Raw genomic sequence first — 23,289 nt, 5'->3', positions numbered from 1 at the left:
ATCCTATTTGTTTACAGTATATTTATATTTTAAATGTTCCTTTCCTTCATTTTAATTTTCTGGAGTAGGATTTGTTTGCAGACGGTGGTCAAGTCCTGTTTTTTTAAGAGAATGAGCTATGACCTTACCAGTTTGATGCCTGTCTGTTTGTTATGAACTGTCCAGGTTTGACCCTAGTGTTTGCTGGGATTGAGTTAACCTGCAGGTCACTGCGTGAGCCCCTGGGAGAAATATCTGACTTTTTAAAAAAATGCACAGTTGTCCCCATTTCTTAATTGATTCTGAAGTGGTTGAAGATGTTATCATTGGCTGTTGGCATTGGGTGGGGCAGTGGGTTAAATAAAGACATCCCAGATCTGCCTGTTCAGAGTTGGAAACTTGCCATAGACGATGATTGCAACGCCAACCATTCTAACAAACCGGTTAACAATTGGCCGTTTGCTGATCATGTGATTGGTGACATCTTGTGGTTTGTGAGGTCCTGGATGATGGAAGCAAGCAGACGTGGGGACCATCCTTGGAAATGGCTTCTCTGTATTGTGTTACAGTTTGTGTCCTCCAGGCTTGACCATTCTCTAAAGTTCACACCAACCCCCTCTCACCTCCCATAGGTTCACCTACATTACCTTCCCCTCGACAACAGCACCTCAATTTGCAAATTTCTCAACCTCGTTTTTAAATCCTTCCATGCCTCATTCCTCCTGTCTTTGTAATCTCCTGTAGCCCCACAAACCTCTGAAATTGCTGCACATCTCCAGTTTAGTACATGTTCATTTTAATCTCTGCCTTTGATGACCTCCAGCTGCTTGAACTCCAACCCCTGCCTCTCTCGCTCCATCTCCTTAAAACTCATCTCACCAGGCCAAATAATCCCTTTAGTGGTTCGATGACCTTTTTTGATAATGTTACTATGAACCTTGGATTTCTTTATTACCTTAATGGTGCTCTATAAATGCAAGTTGTTGTCCTTGGTTTCCATGGTGATCTATTCCAGGCTCAGTGTCTTTGCTGACTCACTAATGGATTAGACCCTTCAATAGTTGTCATTCGCCAGGCATTCAGAATATTCCAGTAATGTGGATGTGATGGCTGCAGGATTGAACTAATTTTACTTGTGCTTTTTCTGACACCTGCTATTTTTTTTCAAAGCTGATACGTTTTGGGAATTATCTGTGATCGTGGGACCTTAACCACCATCAACATCAATTTTTGTTTTGCATTTAATGTCAAATATGTTTGTCTAGTGATTCAGCAATTCTAAGCTCATTGTTTACCCTCTTTCCATTTTTATATTCTTTACCCATCTCATGGATGACCCTTCAGATGCAGAGAATGTGCTTTGAAAGTGGTTGGAAATATGACAGAACATTCTGGAAGCTTCAAGGCACCCTATTTTCCCTGGCCCTACCCAACTACTCATGTCTCAGGGTTTCCTGTCATCCTGGGCATATATCCTGCCTCACATCCACCTGTTCCCACTCATCGGTCACTTTGACAATATCCACCCCAGCCTCAAGTCGAAACTGCCCACCACACCTTTGTTACATCCATATTGGTTATTCCATCTAAAACAGACATAGCTGGAGAAACTCAGCAAGTCTGGAAGCACCTGTGGAGAGAGAAACAGAGTTAATGACCCTTCATCAAGCAATTGAACCTGAAATGTTAACTCTGAGCTGCTGAGATGTTCCCAGCAATTTATGCTTTTGTTTCAGAAATGTGGAATTCCTATAGTGCAGAAAGAGACCATGCACCACTGAGTCTGTGCTGACCCTGAATCAGCATCCCTCCCTATTCCCAGAACACCACATCGCCCATAAGACCGTAAGTCATAGGAGCAGAAGTTAGGCCATTCAGCCCATTGAGTCTGCTCAGATATTCAATTGTGGCTGATAGGTTTTTCAACCCCATTTTCCCGCTTTCTCCCTGTAACCTTCGATCCCCTTGGCAATCACGAACCCATCTATCTCCGACTTAAATACACTCAATAAGCTGACCTCCACAGCCTTTTTTGGCAATGATTTCCATAGATTCCCCACCCTCTGGCTGAAGATGTTTCTCCTTATCTCTGTTCTAAAAGGTCTTCTCTTTACTCTAAGGCTGAGGCCTTGAGTGCTCAATTCTTCTGCCCGTGGCTAATCCCTGGACACCATGGGCAATTTCCCATGGCCAATTCACCCTAAACTGCACATCTTTGGACTGTGGGGAAAACTAGGGCACACAGAAGGGACCCACGCAGACACAAGGAAAAAATGTAAACCCCACACAGACAGCCACCTGAGGCTGGAATTGAACCCAAGTCCCTGGTGCTGTTGAGGCAGTAGTGCTAACCACTGAGCCACCATGACACCCATATCTTCAGGATCTGTAGTTCTTGGTTTTATTATTTGATTATTCCAGTGTTGTCCTGGTTGGTCACCCAACCCCAAACTTCAGCTTGTTTTAAACTCTGCTACCCTTTTCCCATCTCTCACCATGTTCCCTTCATGTATTGACCCCTGCGTGCCCTGGCTGGGACACTGATTTGAAGGTGTGTGACCTCACAGTTAGTTAGAAGTTCCTGTGTAGCAGGACAGTTGCTTCAAAATGTCACGTGGTTGGTTCCCGCACAGAGGACCCTTTCTTCAAACAAGCTGTGTGGAGTTTGCACATTCTCCCCGTGTCTGCGTAGGTTTCCTCCGGGTGCTCCGGTTTCCTCCCACAGTCCAAAGATCTGCGGATTGGCCAAAGAAATTCCGGGTTATAAGGGTAATCTGGGTGGGATGCTCTTCAGAGGTTTGCTGTGGATTTGATGTAACGAATGCTTCCACGTAGTAGGGGTTCTGTGATAGTTTGGAGGGATGACCTGGAACTTCTCAGAATCATTGGTTCTTATAGCCAACAACAAATTACATTGATGTTGCACCTTCAAAGTTGGAAAGCTTCCCAGCATGTTGCACAGGAACATAACCAACATTCAGGAAGCTTGGATCAAGTTAATCATCACCATAAGACCATAAGACATAGGAGTGGAAGGCCATTCGGCCCATCGAGTCCACTCCGCCATTCAATCATCACATATAGACTGCAATGAGCTGCCAGAACAGGCAGTGATTAGACTAATCCTCATGGGGAGCTCGCTAAATAATTGAAACAGGACAACATTCAGGGCTGTAGTGAGACAGCAGGGCAATGGAACTAATTGGATAGCTCTTTCACAGAGCTTGCACAGGTAGGAGAGGCTGAATGACCTCCCTTTGTACTCTGCAATCTGTATAAATAATGTTTTGTTCAAGTTCGATATTCTTGTAAATACTTTCCTTGCAATCTTCCACATTGTTTTAAAAGGTGTCGGTTCTGTGGTAAGCGTTTGATGATCTTTGTAGTGTGAATATCTCATTGATACAAAACCTATTCTGATCTCTCTTGCTCAGATGGGTAAAGGTTCCTTCAAATACGCCTGGGTCCTGGACAAGCTGAAAGCTGAACGTGAGCGAGGTATCACTATTGACATCTCTCTGTGGAAGTTTGAGACACCAAAGTATTACATCACCATCATTGATGCTCCTGGCCACAGGGACTTCATTAAGAACATGATCACTGGAACCTCTCAGGTCAGTGTAAAGCTGTAGGAGGCCAAAACAGATTTCCAAACTTGAAATCAAAGCATTTTATTCCTCCCTTTCCTGATTTTTACCCCGTCTGGTCAACTCCGTTCAAACATAATCAGACAAAATTGACCCTGAGCTAAATAAAATGATGAAGGGCTCTGGCCCGAAACGTCGAATTTCCTGTTCCTTGGATGCTGCCTAACCTGCTGTGCTTTAACCAGCAACACATTTTCAGCCCTGAGTTAATAAAATGGGAATCAGGACAGGTGGTTAATGGCTTGAGTCAATGAGAAAAACTTCAAAAAAAGCCTTGAGGGAAATAAAACAGAGAGGTGACGGTACAGCCAGCAGTGTTTTGATGGAGGGAGTAGGGAATAGTAAGTGAATTAGAGTTGAGGACTCACAGTTTTCAGGGTGGTACTGGGTGTGGTTCTAAAGGTGTTGTCAAGATTCTGAACCTCACCAGAGTGAGACATCTCTGTGAAAACAGTTCGTGAGGGCAACCAGGCTATTCGCTCATAGAGGGGATCACAGGCTAGACCAGTTCTCTGTTATGACATGATGTGGAGATGCTGATGTTGGACTGGGGTGAACAAACTCAGAAATCCAACACACCAGGTTATCATCCATCAGGTTTGTTTGGAATCACAAGCTTCCAGAGCACTGCTTCACCTGATGGAGGAGCTGTGCTACGAAAGTTTGTGATTTCAAATAAACCTGTTGGACCATAACCTGGTGTCAAGTGACTTCTGACTCTGTTATGACATCCACAGTCTCCTGCAGGTAACCTTGGGTGACAACACAGAGTGAGCCTGGGCTGACATTTGTGAATTCCAACCTAGTGATTCCGCATCAGATTATTGGGCTTAGCAGTTATGTTACTGAACTGGTAACCTGGAACCTGATTGGCAACTGAAGCCCAAATTAGCTTCAAACTGATGAAAGTCATCCACAAATAGATCATAAAAAAAAGTGGATTGTTTGACAAAACTAAATACTCCTTTAGAGGAGCAAAGCTGCAGTTCTTACTCAGGCTGGACCTATATATGATGGCAAGGGACTGGAATCCAAGGATTGCAAAGATTTCAGAGGGTTATGGATTGTGAGGCCATGGCTGGATTTGAAAATAAGGGAGGGAATTTCAAAACCTGGGGGCTTGGTTCTGAGTTTGCCAGCGTGGGTCAGTGGGAGGGCAAAGGTCAGTGGTTAATGATCAGAGGGAACAGTGAGCTCTGGGGTCAGAGGGCAGAGTGTAATTGTAAAGGAGCTCTGTCGACAGTGAATGGAGGGGTCAAGGGTTGGTGCCCACAGGGGTCAGATAGCATGACTTTGACGATGTGTGTGTGTCTCTCTCTTTGTCTGTCCAGGCTGACTGCGCTGTGCTGATAGTGGCTGCTGGTGTTGGTGAATTTGAGGCTGGCATCTCCAAGAACGGCCAGACCCGTGAGCACGCACTCCTGGCCTACACTCTCGGGGTGAAGCAGCTCATCGTGGGAGTCAACAAAATGGACTCCACTGAGCCTCCATACAGTGAGAAGCGCTACGATGAAATTGTGAAGGAAGTTAGCGCCTACATTAAAAAGATTGGCTACAACCCAGCCACTGTCCCCTTTGTGCCAGTGTCCGGTTGGCATGGTGATAACATGTTGGAGGCCTCACCCAATGTGAGTAAGAATTGCCTGTGAACATTCAGAATCCATGTTTAATTTTCTCCCAGAGAAATGACCGGTTTTTATGGACAGTGAGACCTGAAATTCCATACAAGTCAAGATTCTTATCCCAAATTGTCTCCTCCTGAAAGGATTGATGTGTGCTAGTCAGTATGATGATGACTGACTCCATGTTGGGGTACAGTTCTCTAAACACTGCCTCCTAGTGGGGTCCAGTTGTACCCGGTTTTGGGGTGTGGGCTCCAACCTCTGTTGGTATGCTGTGGTAATTTTTCACCCCAGTACCTATTTGTCCATCCAGGAAGGACAAACAGTGAGGGTGCATTGAGGGGAATACAAAGCAGACTAAAATGGGCGCAGTTTACATGTGTGTAAACGCTTGGAACATGGTAAATAGGATTGGTGCCTGCACAGATACTCACCTGGGATTATTATTTAATTGCAATAACAGACAGTCAGCTCAAAGCAGGAGAGGATTGAGTACTTATCTGCCTGTTTACAATGTCTTTCAATCTTGGAATGGTTTCAGCACTGAAGAAGGCTATTTAGCCCATTGAGTTAATGCTAACCCTTGAGAAGTGTAATTCAGCTTGTCTGACTCCTCCATTCCTTTTCCTAACCGTGCAAAGATTTTCTCTCTGGCTCTTTTGTCCTATTCTTTATGGCAATGTTGCTTGTTCTGTCATTCACCTTGAATTAATGTTGTCTGCTTATCATCCCTTTCACCAGCGGGAACGGTAACTCCTCCTCTAGTCTGGCTGTCCATTTAAACCCTTCTAATTAGAAATACATCTAATCAGAAACCCTTCTAATCAGAAAGCCCTCCTGTGAATCTCCTGAAAGGAGAACAGTCCCAGCTCCTCCAATTGATCCACCTGACTAAAGTCCCTGGTCTCGGGAACTTGTGTGGATCGCAAAAACATCTGATCCAAACTGTCTTGAATACCTTCACATCCATCCTAAAGTGTGACATCCAAAACTGGAAATAATACTGAACATGAAGCTGAGGCATTTTATAAATGTTTCCATATCCTATGGTTGCTGTTATACTGAGTACTGTTATTAAGCAGATCCCTGTGACCTTACTAACCGCTGCCCGAACCTGCCTTACAACCCTAAATCAGTCTGTGCACACATATTGTAAACACAACTTTCTTTTTCTTTATTCAGGTAAGTGGAAAAGGAATCATAGAGTGGATGGCAATATTGGTCAAATATACTGTTAATAAATTGGAGAGTGATGATATACTTCACGACAGACTCCAGTTTATCAGAATTTAGGAAGGTTGGGGGGAGTTGTGAAGCTATTGTGTGTGTAGGACTGTGGTACAGAGCACCAATTGTGAGGAGGTGATATTGGACTAAATACTGACCAGTGTTTGTCTGGTGAGAATGAAGGACTGAATATTGGAATGTAAGCTGAATTAATACTGGAAAGGTAGAAGAGGTGGCAGAATTCCTGACTTGTGTCTAATATGTACATAGAAGGAGGAAGTATTTCCACACCTCATTCCAAGGAATCAAATGGGGGATTTTCCAGGAGGTGGGGGAGCATTTGATAAACAGCAATCAAAATATAATTAGGTTAACTGGAGCAGATTAATCAGCCGCAAGAATCTGCTCCAGTGTTCAATGGTATCATAGTTAACCTGCAACCTAGCTAACTATACCCACCATCCCTTCATCATTAACAAAAATCTATAGTCTCTGATTTGAGATTAACAATAGACCTGGAAGCAATTGCTGTTTCAAGAAAAGAGTTCCAAACATTTATCATCTTCTGTGCATGGAAACCTTCCCTAAATTCACTTTCGTTAAATTTGAAACCAAGTTTCCTTGTTTTAGACATCCGATAAATTCTCTCTCCCCATCTGTCTCTCTTTAATATGTTGCAGTTTTCAATCAAGTCAATTCTTAATATTCTGGGTTCCAAGGAATATTAACGTTAGTTTATGAAATCTCCCCTTGCATTGTCAACATTAGAGTCAAGATTCATTCTGGGGAATTGCGACAACTCTCCTTTCAAGGCCGGTCTCTCCTTCATGAGCGTGGAGCCCAGAGCCCAGAGTGACTCCAGGGGCTGGGGGTCTAACCAGGGTTTTGTATCACTGCATTAGAATTTCTATTCCCTTGTATTCTAATCCTATAGATAGAGGAGCAGCTTTTCATTTACCTGATTTGTTATTTTTTGTTTCTGTTCATGACATTTCAATATAGTTGCACTACCAGGTTTCTTTGGACCTTCACTGTTTCCATCATTTTATCATTTCAGATATTCTCCTTTCTGGTCTGATGTGAATGCTGATGTTGTAGATAATTTAACACTGTTTTGCCTGTTCACTCAATGACGCAATACTTCTTTGTAATTTTATGCCACTATCAATGTTATCACTACCAACTTAAGCTAAGGGGCTTTCTCCTCCATCCTCTGTATCATTAATAAACATGATGAACAGTTGAAGCTCCAACACATATCCTTGTGGGACACCATACACAGGTTCTGCCAATTTGAAAAGGTGCCCATTCTGCCTCCTCTCTGTTTCCTGCCACTGAGCCCCATTTCCAAACCAGCTCAATACTTCACCTTCAATCCCAAACATTTCAACAATGAAAGGCTCTGAACAGTGATGAAGAAGGCTGAGGGAAATTTCCAATTTGGAATATTTAAGGAAGAGTCGTTTCAGTAAAGCTGGGAAAGGATCTGGTGAAATCGGATCAAAGATTGACAGCTGAAAGGGCAAAGGAGCAATATCAGTCATGGGACTTTACGAGGGGGTGGACTGGACACATTCACAGCTGAAGGGAAGTTGTCCAAGGATTCACCTCCCTGAATTGCAACATCTGAAAGTCAGCTCTGTCGTTCAATGAAGAAGCAAATAAATACAAACAGGACAAGGGAGCACCGAACAGAAAATAATAGAACGAAGAGAGAGTTTGAGAATAGATGAGCAGATGATATAAAAGAGAACTAAAGTCTTTTCTGAATGCATGTATTGTAAAAGGCTACCCCAATTAACAATGTGCAAATGAAGGACCAGCCTTCTGTGGTGGTGAAGGACACAGCTGATAAGTTAAAACCAAATGAATGCTTTGCACCTGTATTCACTGAGGAAATAACAATAGAGAGAGAGCGAGACAATCATGCCATCAGTTCGGATGAAAATAGCTAAAACTGAACACCATAAAAGATAGGATTCATGGTAAGTTACTGAGAGAAGTAAGGATAGACGTTTTAGACACCCAAACTGCAATTTCCTAATCTTCCTTAGATATGCAGGTGGTGTCAGACTGGACAGTTGTAAATGTTACTCCCCAGTTTGAAAATGCAGAGAGGGATAAACCCTGCATCAACTGATCAGACAGTAAACATGGTGACTACAAGAGCAGGCCAGAGGCTGGGAATCCTGCAGTGAGTAACTCACCTCCTGACTCCCCAAAACCTGTCCACCATCTACACGGCACAAGTCAGGAGTGTGATGGAGTACTCCCCCGACTTGCCTGGATGGGGGCAGCTCCAACAACACTCACAAAGCTCAACACCATCCAGGAATTACAACATTTAAAAGAGATCTGGATAGGTATATGATCAGGAGGGGTTTAGAGGGACCTGGGCCAAATAAGAACGAGGAGCAGGAGTAGGCCATGTGGCCCTTCGAGCCTGCTCCACCATTCAATAAGATTATGGCTGAACTTTCCATGGCCTCAGCTTCTCTCACCCGCCCTCTCACTGTATCCCTTAATTCCTTTACTGTTCAAAAATTATCTATCTTGGCTTTAAAAGCACTTACTGAGGAAGCCTCAACTACTTCCCTGGGCAAGGAATTCCATGGATTCACAACCCTCTGGGTGAAGAAGTTCCTTCTCAATTCAGTCCTAAATTTGCTCCCCCTAATTTTGAGGCTATACCCTCTTGTCCTAGTTTCACCCGCCAGTGGAAACATCCCCTCTACTTCTATCTTATCTAGTCCCTTCATAATGTTATATGTTTTGATAAGATTTCCCCCCATTCTTCTAAATGCTGGCAAACAGGACTAGATTAATTTAAGGTATCACATTGGCATGGACTAGTTGGGTCTGTTTCCATGCTGTACATCTCTATGACAAAGCAGCCCACTTGATTGGCATTACATCCACAAACATCCACTCCCTCTGCCATTCATGCTCAGTAGCGGCAGTGTAGACTATCTTCAAGATACACTGCAGAAATTCACTAAAGATCCTCAGACAGCACTTCCAAACCCATGGCCACTCCCATCTAGAAGGACAAGGGCAGCAGATACATGGGAACACCACCCCCTACAAGCTCCCCTCCAAGGCACTCACTATTCTGACTTGGAAATATATCGCCGTTCCCTCACGGTCGCTGGGTCAAATTCCTAGAATTCCCTTCCTAAGGGCATTGTGGGTCTATCCACAGCACATGGACTACAGCAGTTTAAGAAGGCAGCTCACCCCCACCTTCTCAAGGGGCAACTAGGGAGGGCAGTAACCACAGGGCCCAGCCAGTGGTGCCCATGTTCCACAGTAAATTAAAGAATTGTTAAATATTAATGATCTGAACTTGGGTACACAGGATAAAAATTCAAAGACTGTAAAGGATACAATTGAGTTTAGGAGGATATGGCCAGGTATTGACATGGTTGGATACATGGGAGATGAAATTTAGAGGAGCTGCATGGTTTCAAAAGGAACAGGCAAGGCTTACTCATGGGGATAGAGCAGGGGATTGGGATTGATTGAATTGCATTGAAGACAGCATGTATTTGATGGGCTGAATGGTCTTCTTCTGTGCTGTAAGGACCCCATGACACTAAAAATGTAAAATGATTTATTTAATGGGAGGAATGAGTCATTAAAGACAGTGTGGAAGGCACAGTATTGAAGGCAGGGTGTATGATCAGGGAGATGTATGTATTTAAAGCATAGAGAATGACACAGCAAAATGATATGTGGGAACCTCCACTTTATAAATACAGGTATGGAAATTATCCTCAAACTTTATAAACAATGGCAAGGCCAACTCTGGAATTGAGTTGCGTTCAGTTTTGGGTGCCGCACATTAGGAAAGATGTCAAGGCTTTGCTGAGGGCGATGAGAATGAGTGGTTCCAGTGAGGAGGAGGAAGTGGAAAAATTGGCACTCCTCTTCGAGTGATAAAGGTGCAATAGAGATTAAATTGAAGTGTTCAAATATTTGAAGGGTTTTGATGGAGTGAATAGCAGAGACTGTTTCTAGGCGCAGGAAGCTGGGCAGTTTTGGTGGGACTGTACCAATAGAGTACAATGGGTAGTGTTGGTCTCCTTACCTCAGGAAGAGGACACCTGCAGTGAAAGTGATAGAGGACAGGCTCCCTGGGATGAAGTGGATGGGAGACTGAGCACATTGTGATTAGCAGAGATTAGCAGAAAGGTCTCATTGAGACCTAGACAAGATGGTGAAGTTACCTGGGAGATTGTCAGCCCTTGGCCGGCCGATGGGAAGAAGAAGGCAGAGAATAAAAGTCATGGCTCTGTCCTGTAAGTGGTAACACATGATCTGGGATCCCCTCCCCTAGTCCCGAGATCCATTTTGAAATCACAGCTTCTATCTAAATTGATACATGACTTGAATGACGGAAACTCGAGCTTATACAGTATATCAAAATCTTATGACAACACTAATTACCCGATAATGCCAGCAGGGCACATGGGAATTGAAAATCACAAAGGAGCATTAACAGATTAATCAATTTACTGTATCAATAATGGTTTTAATGTAGGAAAGTGTGAGATCATCCACTTTAACTCATGAAAGACAAATCTGAATATTTTCTAAGCAATGAGAAGTTAGGCACTGTGGGTGAGCAAAGAGATTGCAGATTCAAGTGTAGAATTGATTAAAAGCTCATCACAGATACTAAAATAATGTCAAAGTTTAATGATGGCCTTTATCTTGAGTGGTGTGCAGGGTCTCAGGTGGGTGTTGTGGTACAGAGCCCGTTCAGAGTAATCACAGCCAGTTTTGAGCATCAGAAGGGGAAAATGGATGTTGGAGAAATGCAGCACGCGTTTGTCAGAATGGTGGTGGAACTGAAAGGGTTAAATAGTGTGGGTGGGTCGGTTCAAAAGGAATTGCATGGCTACTCATGGGGATAGAGCAGGGGACTGGGATTGACTGAACTCTTTTGTCTCGAGTAGAGATGACCTGAGTGAGTTGCTTAAAATGTGAATGGGGATTTGATAGGGTGGAGGCAGAAATGATGTTGTGTGGTGAGGAGTCAACAGAGACAGAATAATGGAATTGAGGCACAATGTAGCTCCAGTCAGATGGAATGTTTGAGCAGGTCGGAGGTGCTGTAGGATCTCCTGTTGCTGTTTGCTCACAGAGTGGGGGCTGGAAGCTGACATTCACTCACTGCCCATGAGCAGTTGCCTGAGCTGTGTATTTTTAACAGAGAGAGTTGGCGTCACTGATGATATTTATGTAAAATGCTGAGCCACGTGCCCATAGATGGGATACATGATGACCATCTTTATTTTTATCACCTGAGTAACCTCTCAGTCTCTATCCATCGTTCTGTAATGTACAGACCCAGCTCTCTGCTCACTGAGCTTCGAGGTTATATGGATGGGGGGAGATTATACAGTGAAGCCAGGACATTGTTCACTTTATCAGCTTTGTTACACAGCACCAGCCCAGCTCACTGTCTGAAATGGATACATGATGTCAGGTGGCAGCTATAAAAAGATGAGGGTCTGGCAAGTCAGGCAACAGCAGGGAACATTCCAGAATCTTGGGTCCAGAGCCAATCTGTCATCCGATCAGTTACTTTTCTTTGAAAATGTCAGCAGATCCGCACTTGGAGGGAGACTTTCATTTCTCTCCTGACTTTCACAGCCTTAAAATTTCTCCCTTGGATTAAATAAAAGCTCCTGGTGGGGGTAGTAACCTGTTTAAGTGGATCAAAGTTTGGCTGCTGAAGGAACAGGAAGCAGGGAGAGGCAATCAGTGGGTCTTTATCGGGCTGGCAGGGTCTCATGTCGAGAGTGTGGTGCTGGAAAAGCACAGCAGGTCAGGCAGTATCCAAGGAGCAGGAGAATTGACGTTTCGGGCAGAAGCCCTTCATCAGGAATGGGTTTTTGCCCAAAACATTGATTTTCCTGCTCCTTGGATGCTGCCTAACCTGCTGTGCTTTTCCAGCAACACACTCTCAACTCTGATCTCCAGCATCTGCAGAGTCCTCACTCTCTCCCAGCCAGGTCTCATGGTTGGTGTGTCATGGGGGTTGGTGCTGGGCCTACAATTCCTTGCCATTTATAGAAATGATGTGGAGGTAGGGTTTGGAGGTATAGAGCTCCATTTGCTGAAGAAAGGTAGGTCAGAGAGTGAGTTGAAAAGAGGTCATAAGTAGCCTACCAAGGGATGGAGATCGGGTCACTGGGTGGACAAAGATCTAGCAAATGGAGTACCTTATGGGAAAGTGTGAAATTGTCCATTTTGACAGAAAGAATACAAAGAAGAGTCTTACCTAAACAGTGAGAAGTGGCGGAACTCTGAGATACGGAGGGAGCTGGGTGTCCCAGTGCATGTTTCACAGAAGGTTAGTCTGCAGGTACAGCAAGTCATCAGGAAAACTAGTAGGATATTATGTTTTACTGTGAGGGGAGTTGAATGACAATTAGGGAGGTTATATTTCAGTTATACAGGGCATTGGTGAGACCACATCTGGAGCATGGTGTACAGGACTGGTCATTGAACTTACAGAAGGGTTGTTAATGCATTGGAAGCAGTTCAGGGAAGGTTAACGAGTCTAATTTATCAAACATCTGATTTATCCATGCTTGTACTCAGATATGTTAACCCATGCAGGGGTGTAATTTTAAAGATCCAACATACAAGCATTTCCTGTACTTATCAACAGCTGCTTTATATTGTCCTGTGTTTGACTTGCATGAAAATCCATGTGTGAACAAATTCCAGAACAACCCGCTCAGTTCCCAGGAACTGTCTGTACTTGGGAATGAGCAGATTACCTGATGAGGTTCGAGGGGTTGGGACTTTATCCTCTGGAGTCTAGGAGAGTCAGAGGTGATTTCACTGAAACAGATTAGATCCTGAAGGGTTTTGACTGGGTGGGTGGGGAAAGGATAGTTAGTTTTGTGGGTGAATCTAGAAGCAGGGGGGTCATAGTTTTTAAACATTTGCAGCTTCCATTTTAGACAGAGAAGCCATCACAAAGATGGCTGTGAATCTTTGGAATTCCCCTCCTCAAATGACAGCGGTTGCAGAATCTTTAAATATTTTTAAGGCAGGGTCAACTCTTGATGATCAAAGGGTTGATGTATTCTGAGGGGAAAGGCAGGAATATAGACGTGAAGCTAAAATCTGATCAGCCATGATCTTATAAGCTGGAAGGGCTGAATGGTCTACACATCTTCCTTACTCTGTTTGTAAGGAACTTTACAGCCAATGGAATGCTTTTTGAAGTGCAGGAATCACATAAGCCAATGGCTGCTCAGCAAGCTCCCACAGACTGTGATAAGGTGAAGTCCGGGCAATCTGTTCCAGCGATTTTTTTTAACAATACTTTCAGGCAGTTCTTTCATAATGAAAGGGTTGTGACATTGCTAGCTGAGAACTATTTCTTGCTCATCCCTAGTTGTCCTCCCTTGAGAAGTTGGCAGTGAGCTGCCATTTTGAACTGCTGCACTCCATTTGGGATTGATGATGGGTGAAGGTGAGTGGGTCAGCTGGATGTGGGAAAGAGGAAGAGATTGGGGGATGAGTATTTGCCAAGGCACCATTAGGGAATCTCCAGCCCTTCTTTGTGCCGTGGGATCTCTTTTGTAGCCATCAGGGCGGGCAGTTGGGTCCGTGTCAATGTCTAATTGGAAAGATGGCACTTCTAACGGTGCTGCAATCCTGCCCTCTGGTGCCATCTTTGTTTCTTCATCCAAGCAGCCAATGTGATTCTGAGAGGTGGGCTTCTGATTCCTAGCCAAGAGCAGTATTTGCTGAAGTAGTGTCATAGTCACAGACTGACATGGAGGATCTGGGTGATGTAAATAATTCAGGAGAAGCTGATGGCATATTAATTGATGAAGATATAAATTTAAGGTAACTCAGTAAGTCAGGCAGCATCTGTGGAAAGAGGTACACAAATTAATGTTTCAGCTTGACGACCCAACCGTCAGAAACAAAGGGAACTAGAAAGTGGAAGTGTTTTTAAGCTGGTGGAAGGGCGAGGTGGCAGGAAGAACAAAGAAGGAGATCTGTCATAAGGCAGAGATCAGTAGAAATTAATAAGAAAGAGCTGAAGGCAGTGGGCATGGATATAATGATGGAACAAAGCTCAGATTCAAGTGCTGTGAATCATTGCATAGAAAAACAATCTGAATGCGGCAAAGTTAAGGTGAAGAAACTGGGGAGGTACTGCCAATTTTTTACCATTGCTTGTTCCACCTTGAAATACATCTTTTATTATCACTGGAAACAGGTGGTTTAACATCTTCTGTAGGCTACTTTCAAAATGGCGCTGGTGTTTAGCACAGTACCCACCCCATTCTGGGGCCATCACTGTCCCTTTAAGGCTGAGTGTAGGGTCAGAACACATTATCACTCTCCTGACTAGTGAGGAGATGTTGAGTAGGGTGGGCCCGTACTTAACGGAGTTTAGAAGAATGAGAGGTGACCTTATTGAAATATACCAGGTTCTCTGGGGACTTGACAAGAGAGAGGTGGAGAGGTTGTTTCTCCTTGTGGAAGTCTGGGACTAGAGGGCACCATCTCAGAATAAGGGGCTTCACATTTAAGACAGAAATGAGGAGGAATTTCTTCTCTCAGATGGGAGTGAATCTGTGGGCTGTCAAGGTTGGGTCATTAAGTATACTCAAAGCTGAGGTGGATTTTTAATCAATAATGAGAATCAAGAGTTATTGGGAAAAAGCAGAAAAATGGAGTTGAGGATGTTCAGATCAGCCATGATCTCACTGAATAGTGGAAAGACTCGATGGGCTGAATGGCTTACTTTTCTTCGTACATCTTACACCTCACACATGGATGGAGCAGATTGAGAAAAGAGAGAGAGTTAAAACTAAAAGCTGTCATCCATCGTTGTGGTATTTGTACAGGAGAATGAGAATTGTCAGGAAGAACTCTTTTTGAAACTGCAGTCAGAGGCAAGCAATTTAACTTGGAAAAGCACTTTGTTGATGTGGAATGTGCTGCTGATATCACTGGGGTTTTAATTAGCTGTGAATCACCTTCTTTCTGCCATGGGAATGAGGCACGAAGGAGAGTTTTTAATTAGAATGCTGCCTCATTCCTGAACTCGGAGCTGACAGCTAGTTGCTAGGGGACTGTGGGTGGTTGCCGGGTGCCTGCATTCACTCAGTGCCAGGACGGCTGTGAGAAACCGAGAGACACAGGAGCCATTTTGTGTTTGTACAATTTACTCGAGGAGTGGCCTGCTCAAAATGGCCGCTCACACCTGACACCTTTCAATTCCACTGAGTCACCGATAAACCTCGCATTGCAAACACGAGGGAAATAAGAGATCGGGTCGTGGGTGTCTGATATCAGCCTGTCAGTAAGATCTGTCTGTGAGAGGAATGAGCTAAAAGCAACCATGGCCTGTCACTGTTCGGGTGAGATGGCTGAACAATTAGCTCTGATTTCAGGCATCCGGTTGATCCATTTTTAAACTGGGCTGCCTTGTTTTTCAGTGTCTGCATAAATCCAACACTAAACCGTCAGGGTTAAAATAAAAACTTTTCTTGTCTCTCTTCACGTACCCCACATATTGGTTAAGATCTCGATCAAAACGATCTTTATTAATTCTTATTTGCAGATAAGCAGACTGGAGTCTCAATCTGATGTTGAATAATGGCCATATATAAATGTTGGGGTTTTAATAGAGGCAGTGGACTGGATGGCATTCTCTGACAGAGCAGTCCTTCCTCATTTTTACACTGCTCAGCCTGAACTATGTGCTCATACCCTCCTGTGTGGGCCCTTACCCAGCACCCAAAGGTGGGGGCCATAATGGGGGCAGGGTGTAGCCCCTCATGCTTTTTCCATAGACACACGGCTTGGTGTCCCATGTAAATACAGAGCTCCTGATGTCAGGCATGCTGTTGTGGGAAGGCTGGGGTGGGGGGGGGGGTCGCGGGCAGATGTGAATGGGACCATTCTCTGCACGCCACCTCCAGGGCATGGGCGTTCCATGGGGTTGGGTCTTTTCTGTCCAGCTGCCCTCAGACTCTGCACCAAAAGGATAATTGAAACCAGGATTAGGGCTTACTCTGTGTAACATTACCTGGCCCCCCCACTTGGATCCCTGCTGGGTCACGGAGCAGAAATGTAAACCAGGGATTGTCTGTGGCCAGTGATTATCTGTCACTCGGAAGCGCCAATATTGGGGTGAAGAGTTTGGTTAGCATGATGTACATTATTGAGGAATAGTCACTGACGCTCCCTGTCTAGGCCCACCACTTGAGAGAGATGAGGAGATTGTGATTAGGGAAGGGGTGTAGTGAGTCAGGTTGCAGTTCAGTAATCTAGAGGGCATAGTGAGAGATCAAGCACATTCCAAACAGATCACCAACAGGGATCAGCACCAGGTTGGCTGTAATGCCTTCTTCCTGACCTCTGCTCTTTCCGCTGATAGATGCCATGGTTCAAAGGTTGGAAGGTCGAACGCAAGGAGGGCAATGCCAATGGGGTGACCCTGCTCGAAGCCCTGGACACGATTCTGCCCCCAACCCGCCCCATCACCAAACCCCTGCGCCTGCCCCTTCAGGACGTTTACAAGATTGGAGGTAAGCTGCTGATGTTGGGGGAGATAGGAACAACATTCAGGAAAGCTGAGGCGGCCTGAGAACACATTGATGAGGAGTTGGAAAGACTCCATGGAAACCACAAGCACGGTGGGTTAGTCCCGCCCCCACTTCAGGCCCAGGGGGAGGGGCACGATTCACACGGATGTGGAACCTGAATGCGACTGCCGGTTTAAATTGAGCTAGAAATCGAATGTACCTCATTTTGTCTGTTGTATGGGCCTTAACTCGCAACACAGCAATCACAAACTGATGAGCCTACATGGAGAGAGTGCAAGGTCTTTTATCCCTTTTATATTAATTTGCTGATTCTTTAAAGTTTATATTTAAAGAAAAGAGGCTGTAACTGCCAGTGGGAGTAAAAAGAAATCCTCTGCTCGGTTATTTTTAACGTCAGGTGTACAGGTCAGAAAACAAACGTGACCATCTGTTTGTGCTGTTTCAATCGAGCCTTTGTTTCTATTTCCCCAAAGGGCTGCTGTCATGACATTATGAACAGTTAACTTTAACAGGGTTCCAATGGGTTTTGTGAATGGGAGCGTTTTTCACTCTGCATTGTTCAAAGTTTGATTTGTTGACCTCCACGTGCCTCCTGAGGTGTGCTGTTGGTGCATACTGGGCGAGTGGCTGAGAGTGGGTGACAGGTCAGACCTTTGAGGCTCCAACAACTTCTGAAGGAGCTGGGATGGGGACTCAGGCAACCAAGATGGACTTTCTAACCCGTGTGCCTCAGTGCTCCCCCTCTCCTGTGCCTCCCTACACAAGCTGCAGCAAACATTGCACATGTCAGGGTGTCTCCTTTGACAAAGACAAGTCTAGTGGGTCAGTATGTTTCCCAATCTTGAGTTAGCCACCTTGGTGTTGCTGAAATCTTGCTCTGAAAGCCAGGGTGATTGATGGGTAAGTATCCTGCAGGCTTTGAACGGGCCTGGAGTTCCTGCTGCTTTATTCACCTTGAGCAGAGAGGAATTCAGCCAGAATCCCAGTATTCAGCTGTGCACCAACATGGATCCCGAAAAGCATCCTGCAGCGCCGGCCATAACCACCCAGAGTGCTTTACAATGAGTGAAATATGCTCCTAAACTGATAAAATGGCGGAGACCCCGTGTCCACAGTGAGATCCCACAAGCAATGATATGTTAAAGATCAAATGATCTGTGTCAGAGGTTGTAGACTGAGGGATAAACATTGGCCTGGACACTCAGGATATCTGCCCTACTGTCCTCCAGAAGAGCACCTGTGTAATTTACTTCCAGAGAGAGTCGATGGGTTTGAGATGTGGCCTGAAGAATGATAGCTGTGACAGTGCAGCACTCCCTCGCAATTGCGCTGTGAGTGTCAGCTGGACCCACATCCCGAGAGCGAGTCCAATAAAAATGTAATTTGGTCTCAGTAGCTTGGCTGTAGTGGGGGGAAATGAACACTGTGTGACACACTGCATCACCTTGATATGTGGGCCCTGTGGTGGGCAGCAGAGAGAGACCTGAGGAGGGTGACTAACCAACATGGGCCCTTCTGGACAGTCCTGTTGCCCAGGATTTGCTTCATACCAGGTTTCTCCTGCCTTGTCCACTTCATTGAGGGGTTTGAGACACAATCAACATGGGCCAAGCTCAAGGCCTGGGGGCAGGGCTGGTCTGACTGTCCCCTCCACCCACCTGGTACATGGTTAATGCTGGGGGAAGCAGGCATGGTACCATATCCAACTCTGTGCCCTGTGGGGACATCTATCCTTCGATGAGACTGAGGCCCAACTCCTGGCACTTGCTGCAAGGTCAGAGAGTCCCTTGATCTTCCTCCCACAGTAGGCCAAACTGGGGCCCAGGAATGCTCTTTGCAACTTGTTAATGTTACATCAGAGTTTTAACCTACTGAGATTGGGCTGTATTGGAAACAGAAGTCTATAATGTTTTATGAAATAACTCCACAGAGGCCGGTATCCCATCACCAAGTCTCCCTTTATTTACTTGGGGGGTGTCTTTGACAGTGATCTAGCTCCCTCAGAGCCAGCTCTCAGAGTGAAGAGTACCTCTGACCCAGTGTTGATATTTTTCCCTGTTTCTTATTTTTTCCCTTTTTCTTCCCCCAGCACCCATGGTGTGTCTGTGCAGGTGAGAGACACAAGGTGCACGAATCTTTATTCCATTTCCACCACCAGGAAGATAGGAAACACCCGGGTGGCCAGTGACAAGCAGTGCCCGTCACATCAAAGGGCAGTGCTGTGTGATCAAACAGTGCAGGGGAGGGCAGGGATTAAATCAAAATAGAGTTGGTGGGGGAAATGATGCACTCCACTCCATGTGGCGCCCACCTCTCCTTGAACAACTCCAGGGTGTTGGTGGACACCGCGTGCTCCTGCTCCAGAGACACCCGGGCTCTAACGTAACCGCGGAAGAGGGACAGGCAGTCGGCCTTCACGACCCCCTCCACGGCCCGTTGTCTGGACCTGGACTTCCGGGACCTGGTTCCGGAGCGTGGCCTTCTTCTCTTCATTCACCCCACGCAGGGCCGGGTCCATGTTGGATTGACTGAGGCGTGACTCCAGGTCGAGCATCTCCCTCTCCAACTCTCCGATCCTGGATTTCCACCTCTTTGTCTACTCCCTCGCGTACTCCCGACAGAAGATGCGGACGTGAGCCTTGCACACGTCCCACCATAGCCAGCCCAGAAACGACGAAACGAGTCCCGGAACCGCTCGTCCTCCAGCAGCAGGTTGTTAAAGTGCCAGTACGCGGAGCCCAGCCTGGCGCCGAACGGAAGGAGTTCCGCCCACACCAGGTGATGGTCCATGCATAACACCTGCCACGTAGAGGCCATCGGGAAACAGGAGGTGTACGCCCACGAAACGTACAGGCGGTCGATTCTGGATGCTCCAACCTCAGGCCTCACGAAGGTGAAGGCGATGGAGTCAGGATGGAGATTCTGTCAGACGTCCACCTGGTCAAAGGACTTGACCAAGTCCCCCAACCTCCTCCTTGACGCCCAACCAGTGCGGGCACCGCCGTGGTCCCTGTCCTCGAGACACAGTTAAAATCTCCCCTGAGGACGACGCACTGGCTCTTGATGGAGGGGAGATGAGCGGACACTTCACCGAAGAAGCTCGCTTGCCTCGGCCCGGCCAGGGGAGCGTAGACGTTCACCAAGTGAAGCACCGCGCCCCCCAGCCGAACTGTCAGGTGAAGCAAATGGCCTGGCACTGGCTCCCTGACCCCCAAGATCTCCGGCTGAAAATGCGGGGCCAATAAGATGCCACCCCGCCAGATCTGCGGGTGAGGTGACTCATGTAGACCCCCCCTCGCCACTCCAGGAGCCAGGTGGCTTCGTCTCCCGGGGTTGTGTGGGTTTCTTGCAGGAAGCACACCGCATACCTCCCGTCCCGAAGGACCGAGAGGGTCTGGAATCTGCGCTGTGACTCCCTGCTGCCGTTGATGTTGAGGCTGGCTATAGTTGTCTTCTTCATGTCAGAAGCATAGTGCAACCACCACCAGTACAGTTAAAAAAAAACTACATACATTTACTGGGAGGACGAGGGAGGGGCACAGAAGTCCCTCACCTTCACCAGGAGTGTCCCCAGAAAGTTCCTGACTCGCTTTTGCTCATTCACATTGAGCCCAGGCGCCTGGCACGCAGCGTGGGCCGACCAGTAAACTCTCTCAAAGGAGCTCCAGCGGTCGAGTGCCAGTTGGGCTCTATCCCAGCAACTCGGAGTTTCTTTGACAAACTCCCAGAGTTCCTCAAGGGGGATGGGGGGGGGGGGGGAAGAGAAGATTGGTGGGGGGGCACCTGGGACTAAAAAACATCACTGGAGACAGACTCCACGTCATCCCCATTGTCCGCCACCGATCCCAAACCCTCCTCCAGAAGGTCACCCCCAGTCACCAACCCCTCCCCCACCAAGAGAACAGGGGCTGGTCCAGCACCACCAAATGGCCTCAAACCCCTGGCAACCATCCCCAGGTTCACTGGCAGTACCTTCCTCAGCACACCCCTTCCCAGAATGCCCCAAGTTCAGGTCATCAGGCAGCAGAGGGTCAGGGCCCCACACCTGGGTGCCCAGCTCCTCAGGGAAAAGGTCCTCCTCCAGGGCCAAGACCCCCAGAAAAACAGTCTGGGAGCGAGGATAACACCTTCCTCCTCCCCAACACTCAACAACCCGGCAGAGAGTTCACTGTTGTCACCCACACCACAGGGACCAGAGAAATAATGGCAGCAGATGGTCCTGCTGTAGCCCCTGGGGGGTTCAGGCAGGTCAGGCCACAGTGCAAGACACGCAGGAGACACCATAGGCTCATCCCCTGAAAAAAGGCAGTACACTGCTGGAGACCCTCTCCCCCCTCCAAGCCCACACCTCTTCCCCAGAGAGATGGGGGGAATTTATGGGCCTTCCCCTCCCCCCCACCTTGATGGTCATGGAGCCCGAGATCCCCCACCCAGGCTTTCCCAGAATACTATTGGCTGGGGGAAGGCAGGGGGCATGGCCAGGGTGAGGAGGGTCAGCCATGTCACTTCCTGCCCCACCCCTGGTTAATCAGGTGATGGGTGGGGCAGGGGTGGTGAGAGGTGAGGTAGCGGTGGTTCCCTGCAGGTTAGTGCTAGGGTGTGGCGGGGCTCAGCTGGGCTGCCCCCCGGGCCAGATATTGTAGCGGCAGGAGCAGGTGTTGAAGCCCCCGGGGTTTCTGTAACAGGGCGGGCGTTGGGTTGGGGCCAGTGAGTGCAGCAGGGCCAGGATCAGGTACGGGTTTGGGGGTTAGGGTTCCTGCACCGGGGTGACGCTGGCACGGCCGCAGGGGCATTGTTGTGCTGGGGTGGGGCAGGTCATGGGCTAGTTGTAGGGGAAGGCGATAGGGTGGTCTCCCCGTGGACAGGCCTGGCATGTTGGGTCTTCTTGAGCGCCTTCCGTCCAACCGCATGTTCATTCCCCCCCCTCCCTGCCAGAGGCTGAGGCATTGGCAGCCTCTGGCATAGCCCCCGCTGCTGGGGCTTGTGTTGTTGACTTTGGGGGAGGGGGAGTGGGTGTGGCAGCACCACCCTCAGCTGTTAGTGGGGGCTGGGTGGCCTTCTGGGTGGGGCAGTTTTTTTTTATGTGCCCCACCTTGTGGCACAGGTGGCACTGCACGCTGTCCACAAGATGTGGTAGGCCATGCCCTCCACCTCTCGTGGAGGAGGGTAAACGAGCCCTTGGTGACCTCCTCCCGGGCCAGGCAAATAAACACCTGGCGTCGGAAGGAGTATACATGCCGGAGGGCAGGGTCCTTAAGACCAAGCAGGAGCAGTTGGACACCCGACCGGACCTCCCCCACGGTGTTGAGGTGGGGAAGAAGGAGCTCACTGGCAATGAAGGGCGGGATGTTGGAGATCATGACCCTCTGGGCCGTAACCTCCAAAGGGACGACAGGCAGATGTGTCCCGCCCACAGTGAGCCCCCTCTCCACGGCCAGGTGCATCGCCTGCTCGGTCTTCAGGCAAAAGACGGCCTTCCTGTACATCCTGGCTACAGCGATGATGGCCAGTGGGCCGACCACACTATCCATGGCCTTGCTGCAGGCCTTGATTGTCATGTTGGGGTGGGGATAGGCCTTGACCCCAGGCGTTTGGTCACGTGCCTGGAAGGGTGTCGGAGTTGCAGCCGGGGTTGGAGCAGCCGCCCCTAAGGCAGCAGCTATCCTGGCGTAGGTGCAGCTGGGCCCTGCAATTTTGGGACTCGCCATACTGTGCTGCTGAATGGTAGTAGGCCCCGAGAACCAGCTGTGTTGTGAAGTCCAGGTGAGGCTCCAGGCAGTGGCAGCAGCAGCAGATGGAGGTAGGCCTCAGGTCACAGCAGTGGTTGAGGTCCTGGGGAGGGGCCTGAGGTGAGTCCCAGGCAGCGGTGATGGAGGCAGGCCTCAGGCAAGTCCCAGGCAGCACCAGAGTGAGTCCCACGTAGGCCCCTGGTCACAGCTGTGGGGGTAGATGTGTTGGGGAGGGTCCCCAAGGCAAGTCCCAGGCAGCCCCAAAGTTTAGTCCCGGACAGCAGTGGTGGAGGTGGGCCTCTAATAGCAGTAGCGGTAGAGGTCCTGGGAGGGGCCCAAGGCGAATCCCAGGCAGCAGCAGTGAGGCAGGTCCGGGTGGGGTCCCAGGTCAGCAGCAACACTCCCTTGACCTGGGTGAGGCCCACAGCAAGCCAGGCAGCATCGGGAGGGACAGGCAGGAGGCTGGAGGAACACAGCAAGCCAG

At 47.7% G+C, this 23,289-nt stretch overlaps 1 protein-coding gene across 2 annotated transcripts in view; it reads left to right on the top strand.

Moving 5' to 3' along the window:
* The window catches only part of LOC132823027 (elongation factor 1-alpha 2), a 30,522-nt gene that overhangs the window by 1,718 nt on the left and 5,515 nt on the right, over positions 1-23,289 (top strand). For both annotated transcript variants that reach the window (XM_060836561.1, XM_060836563.1), the window contains exons 3-5: positions 3,414-3,593; positions 4,958-5,254; positions 16,908-17,058. In XM_060836561.1, the coding sequence (XP_060692544.1) occupies positions 3,414-3,593; positions 4,958-5,254; positions 16,908-17,058 (628 nt within the window). The remainder of the gene's footprint in view (positions 1-3,413; positions 3,594-4,957; positions 5,255-16,907; positions 17,059-23,289) is intronic.

Source organism: Hemiscyllium ocellatum, chromosome 15, assembly GCF_020745735.1.
Source record: "Hemiscyllium ocellatum isolate sHemOce1 chromosome 15, sHemOce1.pat.X.cur, whole genome shotgun sequence".
Classification (NCBI taxonomy): domain Eukaryota; kingdom Metazoa; phylum Chordata; class Chondrichthyes; order Orectolobiformes; family Hemiscylliidae; genus Hemiscyllium; species Hemiscyllium ocellatum.
This window is presented reverse-complemented; position numbering and strand designations above follow the sequence as displayed.